The 16,230-nt window shown below is 43.7% G+C and overlaps 1 protein-coding gene across 1 annotated transcript in view; it reads right to left on the reverse strand.

Annotated features, from left to right (window-relative positions):
• Positions 1-16,230, reverse strand: part of ANKFN1 (ankyrin repeat and fibronectin type III domain containing 1) — a 492,277-nt gene that overhangs the window by 167,704 nt on the left and 308,343 nt on the right. The window contains 1 exon segment of the mRNA XM_040436007.1: positions 5,608-5,774. Coding sequence (XP_040291941.1) covers positions 5,608-5,774 — 167 coding nt within the window.

The raw sequence follows: 16,230 nt of genomic DNA on the forward strand, positions 1-16,230 counted from the left end.
ATAAATCCTTTTCCTTTTATCAATCACCCCTGGTTAGGGTTGGATTAAAGGGAGGACACCAGGGGCTCTCGCCCTGGGGCCTCTATCACTACAGAGAACGTAGGGATCTCCACCAGATATGCAGGTTCAGACTGATGCTCCTGCCCAACCAGCAGATGGAGGCTGAACTAATACTGAAAGAGAAGTGTGCAGCTACTGTTCCTGCAGTCCACTCACCCCTAGCACCATATGAGTCTGCACAGCGAGGGATCTGAAAACTGCACTATCCTCTCCTGTGTAGAGGAAAGATATTTAAGGTTGCCAGTAGGTATCAGCACTGGAGTGACACAGGAGTTGAGCCCCATAGTATATCCTGTGCTGCTGGCAAGTATAAAGAAATCGAAGGAGGAGGGAAGTGTGAAGCAGTCAATCCGTCCCTGCTGCATGAGAGCCTCCTATGAACTTCTGAATGAAGTGAGTGACTATGTAGAGGAGGTCAGGGCTCCTCTGAAGCTGCTGTCTGTCTGAGTTATCTACAGGCAGCAGATTCAGTGGAATTATGATTCTCTACATGCCCCTTTACTCCCCTCAAGAGGGGATGACCCCTTCTGACAACTCCTTCAGCCCCAAGTGGTATATTTTCTTAGCCCCAACGGAACCCTTGAAAGACTAGGCTGTATGATGTTCCTTTCTGTTCCTTCTTTTTCCTTTCACCATAGTCAGGACCCTCTGTGTCCTCCCAGCACCTCTCACACAGCATGGCTACTTCATGTCTACCCTTTTCCCACGGAGATGTCGACAAATAATGTCAGCCCCTATGATCTCCACTCCACTGCCCTTATGACCTGTGCCACTTTCAAATCCCCTGCCTCTAAATCCACCACAGAGCCCTGGTACATAGTGCCCTCCTACCCACACAAAATCCTGAATGACCACAACATTTACACCAGACTATTGAGTGACTGACTGCAGTGTTTACATTAGACTATGCAATATCTGACTGCAGCGTTTACACTAGAATATGGACTGACTGACCGCAGCATTTACACTGGACTATGCAATGACTGACTGCAGCATATGTACTAACTGACCGCAGCATACATACTAGACTATGCACTGACTGACCTCAGCATTTACACTAGACTTTGGACTGACTGACCTCAGCATTTATACTAGACTATGTGTAGACTGACCTCAGCATTTACACTAGACTACGGTCTGACCGCAGCATTTACACTAGACTATGTACTGACTGACTGCAGCATTTACACTAGACTATGTACTGACTGACTGCAGCATTTACACTAGAGTCGACTATGTACTGACTGACCGCAGCATTTACACTAGACTATGTACTGACTGATCTCAGTATTTATACTAGACTATGGACTGACCGCAGTGTTTACACTAGACTATGGACTAACCTCAGCATTTATAGTAGACTATGGACTGACCGCAGGATTTATACTAGACTATGGACTGGCCGCAGTGTTTACACTAGACTATGTACTGACTGACTGACGCATTTACACTAGACTACGTACTGACTGATCTCAGCATTTATACTAGACTATGGACTGACCGCAGTGTTTACACTAGACTATGTACTGACTGATCTCAGCATTTATACTAGACTATGGACTGACCGCAGTGTTTACACTAGACTATGGACTGACCTCAGCATTTATAGTAGGCTATGGACTGACCGCAGTGTTTAAACTAGACTATGTACTGACCGACTGACGCATTTACACTAGACTACGTACTGACTGATCTCAGCATTTATACTAGACTATGGACTGACCGCAGTGTTTACACTAGACTATGGACTGACCTCAGCATTTATAGTAGGCTATGGACTGGCCGCAGTGTTTAAACTAGACTATGTACTGACCGACTGACGCATTTACACTAGACTACGTACTGACTGATCTCAGCATTTATACTAGACTATGGACTGACCGCAGTGTTTACACTAGACTATGGACTGACCTCAGCATTTATACTACACTATGGACTGACCGCAGTGTTTACACTAGACTATGTACTGACTGACTGCAGCATTTACACTAGACTATGTACTGACTGACCTCAGAATTTATACTAGACTGTGGACTGACCGTAGTGTTTACACTAGACTATGTACTGACTGACTGCAGCATTTACACTAGACTATGTACTGACTGAACTCAGTATTTATACTATATTATGGACTGACCTCAGCATTTATACTAGACTATGGACTGACCGCAGTATTTACACTAGACTATGTACTGACTGACCTCAGCATTTATACTAGACTATTGACTGACCGCAGCATTTACACTAGACTATGGACTGACCGCAGTGTTTACACTAGACTATGTACTGACTGACTGCAGCATTTACACTAGACTATGGACTGACCGCAGTGTTTACACTAGACTATGTACTGACTGACTGCAGCATTTACACTAGACTATGTACTGACTGACCACAGTATTTATACTAGACTATGGACTGACCTCAGCATTTATACTAGACAATGGACTGACCTCAGCATTTATACTAGACTATGGACTGACCGCAGTGTTTACACTAGACTATGTACTGACTGACCACAGCATTTACACTAGACTATGTACTGACTGACCTCAGCATTTACACTAGACTAAGTACTGACTGACCTCAGCATTTACACAAGACTATGGACTGACCGCAGTGTTTACACTAGACTATGTACTGACTGACCTCAGCATTTACACTAGTGTATGTACTGACTGACCTCAGCATTTACTCTAGACTATGGACTGACCGCAGTGTTTACACTAGACTATGTACTGACTGACCTCAGCATTTACACAAGACTATGGACTGACCGCAGTGTTTACACTAGACTATGTACTGACTGACCTCAGCATTTACACTAGACTATGTACTGACTGACTGCAGCATTTACATTAGACTACGTACTGACTGACCTCAGCATTTACACTAGACTATGGACTGACCGCAGTGTTTACACTAGACTATGTACTGACTGACCTCAGCATTTACACTAGACTATGTACTGACTGACCACAGCATTTACACTAGACTATGTACTGACTGACCTCAGCATTTACACTAGACTATGTACTGACTGACCTCAGCATTTACACAAGACTATGGACTGACCGCAGTGTTTACACTAGACTATGTACTGACTGACCTCAGCATTTACACTAGAGTATGTACTGACTGACCTCAGCATTTACACTAGACTATGTACTGACTGACTGCAGCATTTACATTAGACTACGTACTGACTGACCTCAGCATTTACACTAGACTATGGATTGACCGCAGTGTTTACACTAGACTATGTACTGACTGACCTCAGCATTTACACTAGACTATGTACTGACTGACCACAGCATTTACACTAGACTATGTACTGACTGACCTCAGCATTTACACTAGACTATGTACTGACTGACCTCAGCATTTACACAAGACTATGGACTGACCGCAGTGTTTACACTAGACTATGTACTGACTGACCTCAGCATTTACACTAGACTATGTACTGACTGACCTCAGCATTTACACTAGACTATGTACTGACTGACCTCAGCATTTACACTAGACTATGGACTGACCGTAGTGTTTACACTAGACTATGTACTGACTGACCTCAGCATTTACACAAGACTATTGACTGACCGCAGTGTTTACACTAGACTATGTACTGACTGACCTCAGCATTTACACTAGACTATGTACTGACTGACTTCAGCATTTACACTAGACTATGGACTGACCGCAGTGTTTACACTAGACTACGTACTGACTGACTGCAGCATTTACACTAGACTATGCACTGACTGACTACAGCATTTACACTAGACTACGTACTGACTGACCTCAGCATTTATACTAGACTATGGACTGACCGCAGTGTTAACACTAGACTATGCATGCAGACAGGCATGCAGCTTAGAGTTAACCTCATTCACCCCAGCTCTGTTAAAAATTTTATTTGCAGGGGCCCTCCACCAGGCTTAATCTGGCTCTGCCCCTTGTCTACTGAAGTGCAAAAAGTGTCTAAAACAGTAAATGAGGCGCAGAGCATGTGAGCCAGAATTGTAGCTCAATTTAATTAGTAAATCTTCTTCCAGAGAAGAGCTACTTCCCATATTTATTTTATATGAAGCACTGCATGCAAGGCTCCATATACCATCTGGATCTCTTTAATGAGAACCAATACCCCCCCCCCCCCCCAACACACACAAATATTTATTCAGATCCACCAGAAAAGTTAATTCAGAGCACCAGAAAATGTTTAAGATAGTGGAAAAGACCATAATAAGAATATGCTTATTATTTCCTTCTTTATAGTGTGCATATGAAGGGCCACTGGGTATCCACCAGGGGACTTGATACATTTGGAAGCAATATGGCGCAGTCTGCCAATCATGAGGTGTAAGTCTACTGTGTTTCAAGATCCTCACAGTACCTAAGATCAGACATTCAACTAATATGGGCTTTTGACTTTAAAGGTTGTACAGAATTTTTATACTGATGGGCTATCTTTAGGACAGGCCATCAATATCAGATCGGTGGGGTTCAGACACCTTGCACCCCTGCAAATCAGCTTTTACTTTGTAGATTGGGCACTGTAACTATGCAGTTCAATCCATTGTGCAGTGCAGCTTCCGTTCACTTCAATAGGAGCACCTCTGCAGGGGTGCACCTAGCCTTTCTGCTGCCTGAGGCAAAAAAAAATCTTAACCCCTTCCCTCCAGTCCTACTCTTAAAGACATACTTGGAAAACATTACATACAGAGTGTGACACAGTGAGGGGTTGTGTCTGGCAAGGCAGGTATTTTCCTCCCAGCCATGTGTGGCTGGGCTGGTTTCCAGCCAGGTGAGGTCAAATGCCGGTCCGGGTTTTGGCAGCACCTGGCTGTCCTTAAATAGGCAGCTGGGCTCAGCAGAGATGTCTCTGTTTTTGGCATCTGAGGCTCTGTGCCTTGTTGGAGGGCTGAGAGCCGCATGCTGGGGAAACAGGCCTCCTGAAGCCTGCTGTGGACTACTGGAGGTAGAACTGCCAGCAAGGTGATTAGTGTTATATGAACTCTCCATTGTATGTGAATTAACACCAAGACTGCAAAGTTATGTTCTGTTTTGTGCAATTGCCTCAGGTGTGAATAAACACTGAAGTTTTGAGTTAAGAACTTCTATTTTGCCTCTGTATTGCGTTCGCTTACCCTATCTACCAGAGTGAAACCCCACAAGAGCTAAAACGTATAGGGTAATACAGCGCCACATACTGGTCCCACTGTGCTCCCCAATACTATACTGCAGAAACAGAAAATCCCCCTTCTGCTGCCCCCCTCTTCCCCCTACCTGGTGCTGCCTGAGGCAATCGCCTCACCTCGCCTCATTGGTGGTGCAACCCTGCACTTCTGCGGTTACTAGATCTATCCTCTACTCAGAGCTGTGTAGTACCAGACCTAGAAGATAACAGCCGATCGCTAGTGGTTCATTTGCCATCCTCCTGTGGAACCTTGGAAATCTCATTATCGTGGAAGTTGATTTTGAAACCAACGAAACATATATTTTTCTCACAATTATGAAGACAAAAAAGTTAGGAGTAAGACTTACTTGGAAATATTTCTGTTGTCCCTTATCTTCACGTGGCATAACATATTGGGAGGTTTCTGAGAAACAAGAACCTTGATTTGATCTACGGAGCTGCAGAGTTTCAGGTAGCCGAGGTATAGCCCAGGGGAAAGGCGCTGTTGGCTTTGCTTCTGATAGTTCAATATTTCCTAAGGACGAAATAATGCATCTGGTGTCCTGTACAAGACCCGTGTTTCTCAACTACAGTCCAGACTTGCTAGGGGCATTTGAGGATTTCAGTTGAAAATCACTGTGCTAGACTAAATTATAAATGTAATACTCATGAAGTATAGATTACCGACCCTCCATTAGACAGATGTAGACTATTCTATCTAGATCTTCATGACATTAAATTGATAATTGTTTGTGATAACAAAATGGTAATATTATGTATAAGCTATATATCTAATTTGTACAGAATCCTACTGACCCGCCCTCGACGGAAGGCATTGAGGAAAAGGAGGATTAGACATGTCAGATTACAACATGTTTGATTATGTTTCCCATGTGATATACCCACCACAGCTGCATGGCAGTAACGTGGCCCCTCTCTCTTGCACACTTGAGTCAAGCATGAATTTTTATGATTGAGTTGGAAGGACGAGTTGACAGCTTTCTTTTGGGTATGCGCACCTTAAACTCCAATTTAGAGACTAACTCCTAATCTTAAAGGGATTGGCCCATCTGGGACATTGATGGCATATTGCTAGGACCAGGGGCGGATTGGCCATAGACCCTACAGGGAAATTTAGCTGTGGGCCGATGCCCCACCCAAGTCCTCTTCTCTGCCACTGACCGTGTACATAATGAGCTCTCAACAATAATTAATGCTGTGGGAATCATGAACTCATGTACCCAGCCAGCGGCTGCACATGTCCTCCTGAATTCAACTGCTGTGGCCCACTCCTCACATCCTAAACTCCCTGCTTCATAGACAACTGGAGGAGGAGGACAGAAGATGGTAGCTATTGATGGCCACCACAGAAGGCCAGCTTTTGGGGCAGCATATTGTGCTACATTGTGTTATTTGGTTATTCTGAGATGATATTTTGCACCATGGTATTGTTGACCCCACCTACTTGTGTTGCCCCACCTTTGAACCTGCCTACAAAATGGGGCCACTTTTAGTTTTTTTTCCCAGGGTCACTTTAAGTTCCCAGTCTTCCCCTGGATATGACATTGTCAGATAGGTTCAGGTTCTACCTCAAACATCCACTACTATCTCTAGAACCTGGTCTGCTTAGTGAAGGAGAGCAGATTGCATATGCACAAATGCTCTCAATTCATCGCTATTAGAATTCTGAAAATAACCAAGCAAGCATATTTGGCTTTTTTCGGAAGTCTCATAGAGGTGAATTGAGAGTCCACCATGCAAGTGTTGCCATTCACCGCTATGGGATTACCAGAAGTAGCTGAGTCGATGCTCGGCTATTTTCCTAAGTTCCATAGCTGCGAACGGAGGGTGGCCATATATGTGCTGCTGCTTTCTGTTGACTTTGGGGGCTCTGTCTGGAGATGGGAATGTAGAAATTAATATATCTTAGTAGCTATTAACCCTATAGAGAAAATAAATATATTGTTTTATTCAGCATGATCAACACAACCCTACCAGACAATATGACTGGTTTAATGGGGTTGATCATGCTAACAGAGGCTCTTTAAGAGCTAATAAAAATAACTATTATGAACATAACCAACAGAATACATCTCTATAGAAAAGACTATGCACAAATAAGTCTCGGTTGATGAGTTTTTTTTGTTGTTGAAGGTTTTACCATTTTCCTGTATGATATAAATCACAACTTGGTTTATTCTCTGTGATTGATAATTTAGATCTACTCAAGTGTAAAGGGAAAGTGCTAATACTCTGTACAGAGTACATAGAACACGGAGTCTGAGATTTCTCCATCATCGATATCTGCAGACTGCAATGCTCACACATTACAGCTCGTAATTATAGAAGTCATCAGCATTACATCAGCTTGAAAGACGACCAAAGAAAAGATGTCAGAGTTTTTTGTGTGGGTTTCGTTGAAAACAGAAATGACAGGCATTTGTTTAATGTAAGCGGATGTCATGTCTAGAATTCATTTTTTGAGGATTGTTGAAAAAAATCTATGTCTTTTGGTACCGGTATAGTCTATGAACCTAGAACCTCATTGTCTAGAAATCTCACTGGAATGGAATTGCTCAAAAAGCTTCTTAAAACTTTCATTTTAACTTCTAATTACTGAACCTTCTGTGCCCCAATGGGGTAAGTTTAGAATTCAAAATCTTGGATATGGTAAGAGCAGGCTAAAGAATAGTGTTGAGCAAGAATATTCTAATCACAAATTTTTATCGCGAATATCAGCACTTTGAGAATTCACGAAATTGTAGAATATAGTGCTATATCTTTGTAATCGCAAATATTCTAGATTTTTTTTATCACTGGATAAAGCTATAATATTTTTTCACTTATTATATATAGCTTCTCTTTACCCTTATTATGCTATCTATCATCCATACCTTTTTTTTTATAGTTATTATTTAACCTATCATTAATTAACTTTTATTATAAAAATAATTCTACCTATCATTAATAATTTATTTTTACAGATGTTATATTATTTTTAAAATAAATCATTACCTATAACACACAATAGACAACATGTAAAAGAAAAGACAATCACACAAAGGCTGTATTCCAAAAGCCAAGTATGTGCAAGCCAACAATTTATCCATGAGACAGGGAGTCAACATACCTTACAATGGCAGCCTTGTGTACAATGAGACATTCAAGACCAGCTCTCAACTGACTGAGAGCCAGCCAGCCTCAAAGTTGCTTGATTTGAGTTGAATGGCTTGGGGGACCTGCACACCTACATCATTATCATTAGGGTGACAATAAAATTTTTGGGGGATGCCAGCTAACTCTTCTCTCATTGCTTAGGAGGGCTGCATAAAAAATGTCAGTTTTCTAATTGTCCTAACGTTTATATTCAATAACCTTTCCTTACTGTTTTGTCATGTAAACTCATTTGCATAAACATGGGCATATGGGAAAGACATGCTGTGGCAAATCTAATCTAGCCACTTCAGTATATCAAAGACTGGGTTCATGTGTCAATTTTACACTGTACAAGACTGAGGGCATTTCTATGCTAGTTTCAGTAACAGATGTGTATGCCACACACCCCCCTCCCCCCTTGCATGTGGAAACTCCTTGAATTCCATTATGGAAACTCCGTGCATGGGGACTTGTATATAAACGTTTACATTTCAATAAAAGGGTTGTTGACTCCCAGACTGTGTGTTGGACAGTTCTTGGGACAAAGGGATTATACTTATGCTACCCAGGGCTGGGACAAGGCCATTTGGTGCCCAGGGCGAAGATGGCAAACTGCGCCCCCCCCCTCCCCCCCCCCCCCGTTTTTAAGAAAGAATCAATGTTGTTTCAAAACAAGAATATACTTAAAGCAATAGAACAAAGGACTGTGGGACTTTGAAAGTCACAGACACTATAAAGTTCCCCCCCATCATCATGTGCCAGTATAAAGTCCCCCCCATCATCATGTGCCAGTTTTGTAATAAGCCCCCCCAATGTGCCAGTAACACTATTGTAAAAAAAAACAAAAAAAAAACACTTATACTTACCTAAGTGTCAGCGATGCGATGCAGCCTCTTCCTGTGTCCCACGCTGTAATGTAAGGCTCAGGCGGCACGATGACGTCATTGCGCCGGCCTCTGATAGGCTGCCGGCCTAGTGCCTGCAGCCAGGGGCGTACATAAAAATCACTGGGCCCCATAGCAGGAATCTAAATTGGGCCCCCATTCCCCTTTTATAGCCCCTCCCTTTGTTCCATGAACTATTCTTGCTGCTGCGTTTTATAATTTATGCCATCAGGGCCGGAATGGGATTACAAAACAGCCCTGGCACACAAAAGAGGTATAATAGATGCAGATGTATATTATATACAGCAGTGTACAGTTATGTGAGGTACGCGGTATAATAGATGCAGTGTGTACAGGTATATAGTATATTCCCTAGTGTTCTGATATGTGAGGTACAGGGTATAATAGATGCAGTGTGTACAGGTATATAGTATATACAGCAGTGTACTGATATGTGAGGTACGGGGTATAATATATGCAGTGTATACAGTATATACAGTAGTGTAATATGTGAGGTACGAGGTATAATAGATGCAGTGTGTACAGGTATATAGTAAATACAGCAGTGTATTGACACCTCGTACCTCACATATCAGTACACTGCTGTATATACTATATATCTGTACACACTGCATCTATTATACCTCGTACCTCACATATATAGTATATACAGAAGTGTACTGATATCTGTACACACAGCATCTATTATACCTCATACCTCACATATCAGTGCACTGCGGTATATACTATATATCTGTACATATTGCATGTATAATACTGTGTAATATATGCAGTGTGTGTGCATGTATGTGTGTGTGTGTATATATATATATATATATATATATATATATATACAGAGCAGTGTATTGATGTGACACATAGAAGGTATAATACTGTAGATGCAGTGTTTATAGAAATATGTGGTCAGTTATGCATTATAGTCACTGTGAGGTACATGAGGTAGTGGTAATTGTCTGAAGTAGTATACATGAGTGAGCAATGAGTAAAAACAGGGCATGGGGGGGGGGGGGGGTAAATGATGAAAAGTGGAGGACCTCCTCTTACCTCTCCATTCCAGTCTGTATGGATCAATACAGAGCTGCTTGTGAACTTTTAATACTTGCTGTTAGGGGTTGAAGGACCTGTGATGATGTCATCACAGGTCCTGGCAGATGTACCTTTGAAACCTAGGAACTACACCATTTTTGGTGCAGTTCCTTTGCTAGATTCTGCAGGACCTGTGATGTTGAAGATGATGTCATCACAGGTCCTGGCAGATGCACTGTTCTAACCTGGGAACTACACTTTACACTGTGCAGTTCCCTTACAGGACCTGTGATGACATCATCAAAGGTCCTTTAGCTTTAGAAAGGTAAACAGGAGTAATTAGGGGGCGGGGCCTCTCCTCCACTTCGGTGCCTGCCTGCAGCCTATCAGAGGAAAGGGAAGGGACACGCCTCTCCCTCCCCTGCACCTCCGCTGGCACAGACAGTTTACAATGGAGATGAGCGCAATGGAAGCGCTCATCTCCCTGTGCCCGGCGGCGGCTGCTCACTTGGGGGGGGGGGGGTCATTTTAGTTGGGGGGGCACATGGGGGGGCACAGCATGATGTAGGGGGGGCCGTGGCTGGCACTTCACCTGCGCCCCCCTCCTGTCCGCAAATGGTAGCGCCCAGGGCACCCGCTCCTTCGGCCCCTGCCTTGTACCGGCCCTGATGCTACCCATATCTTGTATGCTGGATAGGACTACCAGCGGTGGCACCGTGGATTATACTATTACCCTGCTACAATTGGTGGCAAGCAACAGGATTCAAACCTCACAGCAAAACAGCAGTTCGTTGAAACAGCCATTCGTATATAAACCGGAGTTCAGGAATATGTTCGGATATATGAACAGACAGTGAATGGAGACGAACTATGCTACACTAAAACGAGCTACACTAAAAGAACTGTTGGAAGCAAGGGGTAAAATAGCCAGCAACAATACAAAAGCTACCCTTATTGCCGAACTCATGGAGGGAGATTGAGCAAATAATACGGCACCTCCACCACAGAGGGAAGAAACAGAGTTCCAAAAAGAACTCAGATCAAGATTAGAGTTTTACCTAGAAACACCACCCACAAAGACATTGGAAAGATTAATGGCAGATGTACAGGAGTATATCATGGCCAGGCAGCTACAAACAGGCCGGAGATCCAGAGAGGGGTCACAGCACCATCCAGCATCACCCAGGGAAAAATTAAGATTCCTTATCAAGCATTTAAAAATTATGCTGATACAGAGGACGACATCGATGGATATTTACAGGACTTTAAAGATTGTGCCAGCTGCATGATATCAGCCCCGCAGACCAGGTACCCCTGCTTGCGGGTAGATTATCTGGTTGCGCAGCAGAGGCGTACCGCGCAGTTCCGGATGAGAACAGCAGAGACTACCAGGAGGTGAAACAGGCCATTCTAGCACGTTATGCCATTACCCCTCGAGGCATGGAGATGTAAATTCCGGGAACTTAAAAAGCAGAAAAAGGATTCTCATGCAGAATGGGCTCACCGCTTACACCGAGCTGCCATGGGGTGGATACAAGCGACCCAAGCCACTAGCCTGGAGGACCTACTACAACTAATCCTCCTAGAACAATTCTTCAAGGGGCGGATGGTATGACAAGGGGTATCACAGGAGCCAACTACCTCCTGTGATACACTTTCTAATTACAACTACCCACCACGCATTTAATTTGTCGTTGGTATGACAAGGGGGCCAGAGACCACAGCTTTCAGATAGGGCAGAATGTGCTAATCCTGAGGCCAGTCCACAATGACAAGCTGCAGGCCTCCTGGCATGGCCCATACAAGGTGGTAGAACAGATCTGTGATACCACCTATGTGATCGGCCCCTGCGCTGGGGCGGGTGGCAGAGGCATGCTCCACGTAAATATGCTGAAGCCCTACTACGAGCGCGTGGAAAATGTAGCCGCCATCTGTGCCTCTGCCGCAGAGGACTTTGATAATTTACCCCTCCCAGACCTCCTAGAGAGAGGAGACCAGAACGAGGGCCTGGGAGAAGTACAGTTGGGGGAGCACCTGAGCCCCCAGGAATGAGCACAAGCACAAAGGTTAATTCAGGGTAAAGGGGCCACGTTCTCTGATCGCCCCAGGTACACACCCCTAGCTACCCATAGGGTAGAGACCCCCGGACAAACCCCGCTACGAAAACCCCCGTACCGCATACCTGAGTCCGTAAAGGAGAACATGCGCAAGGAGATTGAGGAAATGTTACAGTTAGGTGTTATAGAACACTCGACAGCCCCTGGGCCTCCCCAGTAGTGCTAGTGCCGAAGCGGGATGGGACAACCCGCTTCTGCGTAGACTACAGGAGGCTCAATGACAAAACCGTATCTGATGCCTATCCTATGCCCCGAATAGACGAGCTCCTGGATACCATGGCCAGAGGCCAGTACCTCACTACAATAGATCTTTGTAAGGGGTAATGGCAGATTCCCTTAGCCGAGGAAGCCATCCACAAGTCGGCGTTTGTCACCCCGTTTGGCCTGTACCAGTTTAAGGTCATGCCATTCGGGATGAAAAACGCCCTGGCTACTTTTCAAAGAATGGTGGATCGGTTATTGGACGGGTGCCAGGAGTACGCTTGCACCTATTTAGATGACTACTGGGCCGAACACCTGATCCACATAGGAGCCGTACTAGACCGGATTAGGGAGGCAGGGTTAACCCTTAAACCCAGTAAATGCTATATAAGGATAGCTGAAGTCCAATATTTAGGCCACCGAGTAGGGAGCGGCCAACAGAAACCTGAGACCGCCAAGATAGAAGCCGTAGCCAAGTGGCCAACCCCCCGTACTAAGACCCAAGTCCTAGTCTTCCTGGGTACCGCTGGGTACTACCGGAAATTTGTGCCCAATTACAGCACCCTAGCCAAGCCCCTCACGGATTTGACCGGTAAAAACCTCCCTAAGCTAGTAGTCTGGACCCCAGAGTGTGAACAGGCATTCCAGCAACTGAAAACCGCCCTGATCAATGCACCTGTTCTCACCCCTCCTGATCCCACTAAACAATTCCTTGTCCATACAGACGCTTCTATGTTTGGATTGGGAGCAGTGCTGAGCCAAGTCGGAGTAGATGGCGGCGAGCACCCAGTAGCTTACCTAAAAAGAAAACTCCCACCCAGAGAAGTAAGCTACGCCGCCATTGAAAAAGAATGTCTGGCCCTGGTGTGGGCCCTTAAAAAGCTGCAGCCCTACTTGTATGCGCAATCCTTTTCCTTACTCACAGATCACAACCCATTGGTGTGGCTAAACAGGGTATCAGGAGACAATGCCAGGCTGCTGAGCTGGAGCTTGGCGCTGCAGCCTTTTGACTTTTCTATCCACTACCGCCCTGGAAAACAAAATGGCAATGCCGACGGGCTAACCAGACAAACTTAACTTGAAAAGTGATCTGTGGGTACTCCTCCGGACATCCCCAAGCCGATCCGTTGGGATCAGACTGTGTATGTCGGCTTGTGGTTCTGGGGGAGCATTGTGGCAAATCTAGCCACTTCAGTATATCAACGACTGGGTTCATGTGTCAATTCTACACTGTACAAGACTGAGGGCATTCCTATGCTAGTTTCAGGAACAGATGTGTATGCCACACATATCCCCCTCCCCCTTGCATGTGGAAACTCCTGGAATGCCATTATGGAAACCCTGTGCATGGGGACTTGTATATAAACATTTACATTTCAATAAAAGGGTTGTTGACTCCCAGACTGTGTATCGGCCAGTTCTTGGGACAAAGGGATTATACTTATGCTACCAATATCTTGTATGCTGAATAGGACTACCAGCGGAGGCACCGTGGATTATACTATTACTCTGCTACACAAGCAAATAGTGTTTCAGCTGAAAAATAAGGCAGATTCTGCTAATTTACGTGTCTTTCCCATATGCCCATGTTTATGTAAATGAGTTTTCATGACAAAACAGTATAGAAAGGTTATTAAAAATAAATGTTAGGACAAATAGAAAACAGAACATTTTTATGCAGCCCCCCTAAGCAGTGAGAGAAGAGGTAGCTGGCATCCAAAAAAATGTTTACAATTTTTGTCACCCTAATGATAATGATGTAGGTGCGCAGGTCCCCCAAGCCATCCAACTCAAATCAAACAACCTTGAGGTTTCCTAGCTCTCAGTCAGATGAGTCTTGGGTTCCTCCATCTCGATCTTCTGATTATGATCAAGGCATGCCCAGAAGTGGTCGGAGGGTGCGAGGTTTGAGCTGGTTTGGATTTCTTTCTTAAAGGAGACGTTTTTTTTATTCTCTGTGGCTTTGGATGACAGTTCCTAAAGATGGCTGGAAGTGGACCCGAAGGATACAAGAAAGAACACTTTGGAATTTATTGTGATCGAGCTCGTGGAAAATAAGTCTGGAACTGCGAGACATCTAATTTATAGTGTCCAAAACTTCCCTAAAACAGGTGTGTACGATGTAACTTTTCTTAATGAGAACCTTTGTTTCGAGGCATATGAATGGTTCAGAAACAATTCAGAAGATCCTGAATTAATGGGAGTGAAGATAACTCAGTTGTTTGTTTGTTTATGGACTTTTTTTCTGAAATATTTTGAATATGTGGGTTTCCTGTGCCTCAGAAGAATCATCTCGGTATCTTTAATTGTAAATACCATTTCAAAGCTAAATTGAAAAAGGACCTACAGCATGTGGAAGGTTTTAGTCACCCGCCGGCTAATTTTTCGGTGGCGGGGAATAGAGGTTATTTAATGTACCCTGGGCAGCCGTCATATTGCAGAAAATGCCATTTTTGGGGCACACTTAGGAGAGTTGTCAGAAAGGTGTATGTTGTAGGAACTGCAAGCAGGAGGGACTGGTGGGGAGTGCCTAACTCCTAAAGCATGTGATATATGTGGGAAAACAGATCACATGTATAGGAATTGTCCAAGTGCTGAAGCACAAAGAGACAACAACATGAGGCAGCAGCAGATAGTTCAAGAGGAGCGGGAAAAGAAAAGGCTAACCTATGCTGCTGTGGCGAGTGAGGGTGTGAGGAGGGAAATAAGAGAAGGGACTGTGTTGCGCCTTGCTACAAGACTTGATTGTTCAACCCTCCCTAAAGCACTTCCTTTAAGAAGCTTGGAGGAAGTTATAGATGATCTTCCAAGTGCGTCTGAAACAATAAATATTGAAGAATTTATGTCTGGAGAGGCGTCTGGAGGAGGGCAGTCTGGAAAGAGTCAAAGGGAGGGTGGTGGGGAGTCCAACACAGAAGAAGAAGAAGAAGAAGAAGAAGAAGAAGAAGAAGACAGCTCTTCAGTCGTAAGGAAGAGTAAGAGTGTAAAAAAAAGGGGGTTATACCAGTGGACCAGTAATCTTTTTTTTAGGTTTTTTTTTTCATAGAAAAAGAAAAAAATATATATGGATTTCAAGATCTGCTTACAGAATGTAAGAGTATTTAAAAGTAAGATTAGAAGAGCGGCGATTCTCGAATTTCTAGCACAAGAAGATGCTGCCATTTTTTGTTTGCAGGAATGTGGTCTGTGTGAAGTAGTAAGAGAAGAAGAGTGGATGTATGGAAAATCTGTGTAGTCTGGGAGTGTGTTAAATAAAAATGATGGTGTTGGCTTCTTAGTTAAAGGGAGAGATTTACCTTTAGTAAGTTACACGTACATGGTAATAGAAGAAGGGAGGTGTATATTAGCAATTTTTGAATATACAAATGTGAAATTTTGTGTGATTAATATTCACGCACCTATAAATAAGAATAAACGGAAACTTTTGTTTGAGAAGGTGAGATTATTTATCCCTGGGAGAATGCCAGTAATTCTTGTGGGACATTTTAATTGTGATTTAGATAAGAGTTATATTGATGAGTCTGGGAAAGGGTTAATAGACTTACTTTCAGATTTTAAATTATTTGATATGCAAAATTTATGTAGA

The sequence above is a fragment of the Bufo bufo genome, chromosome 6, assembly GCF_905171765.1.
Source record: "Bufo bufo chromosome 6, aBufBuf1.1, whole genome shotgun sequence".
Taxonomy (NCBI): Eukaryota; Metazoa; Chordata; class Amphibia; order Anura; family Bufonidae; genus Bufo; species Bufo bufo.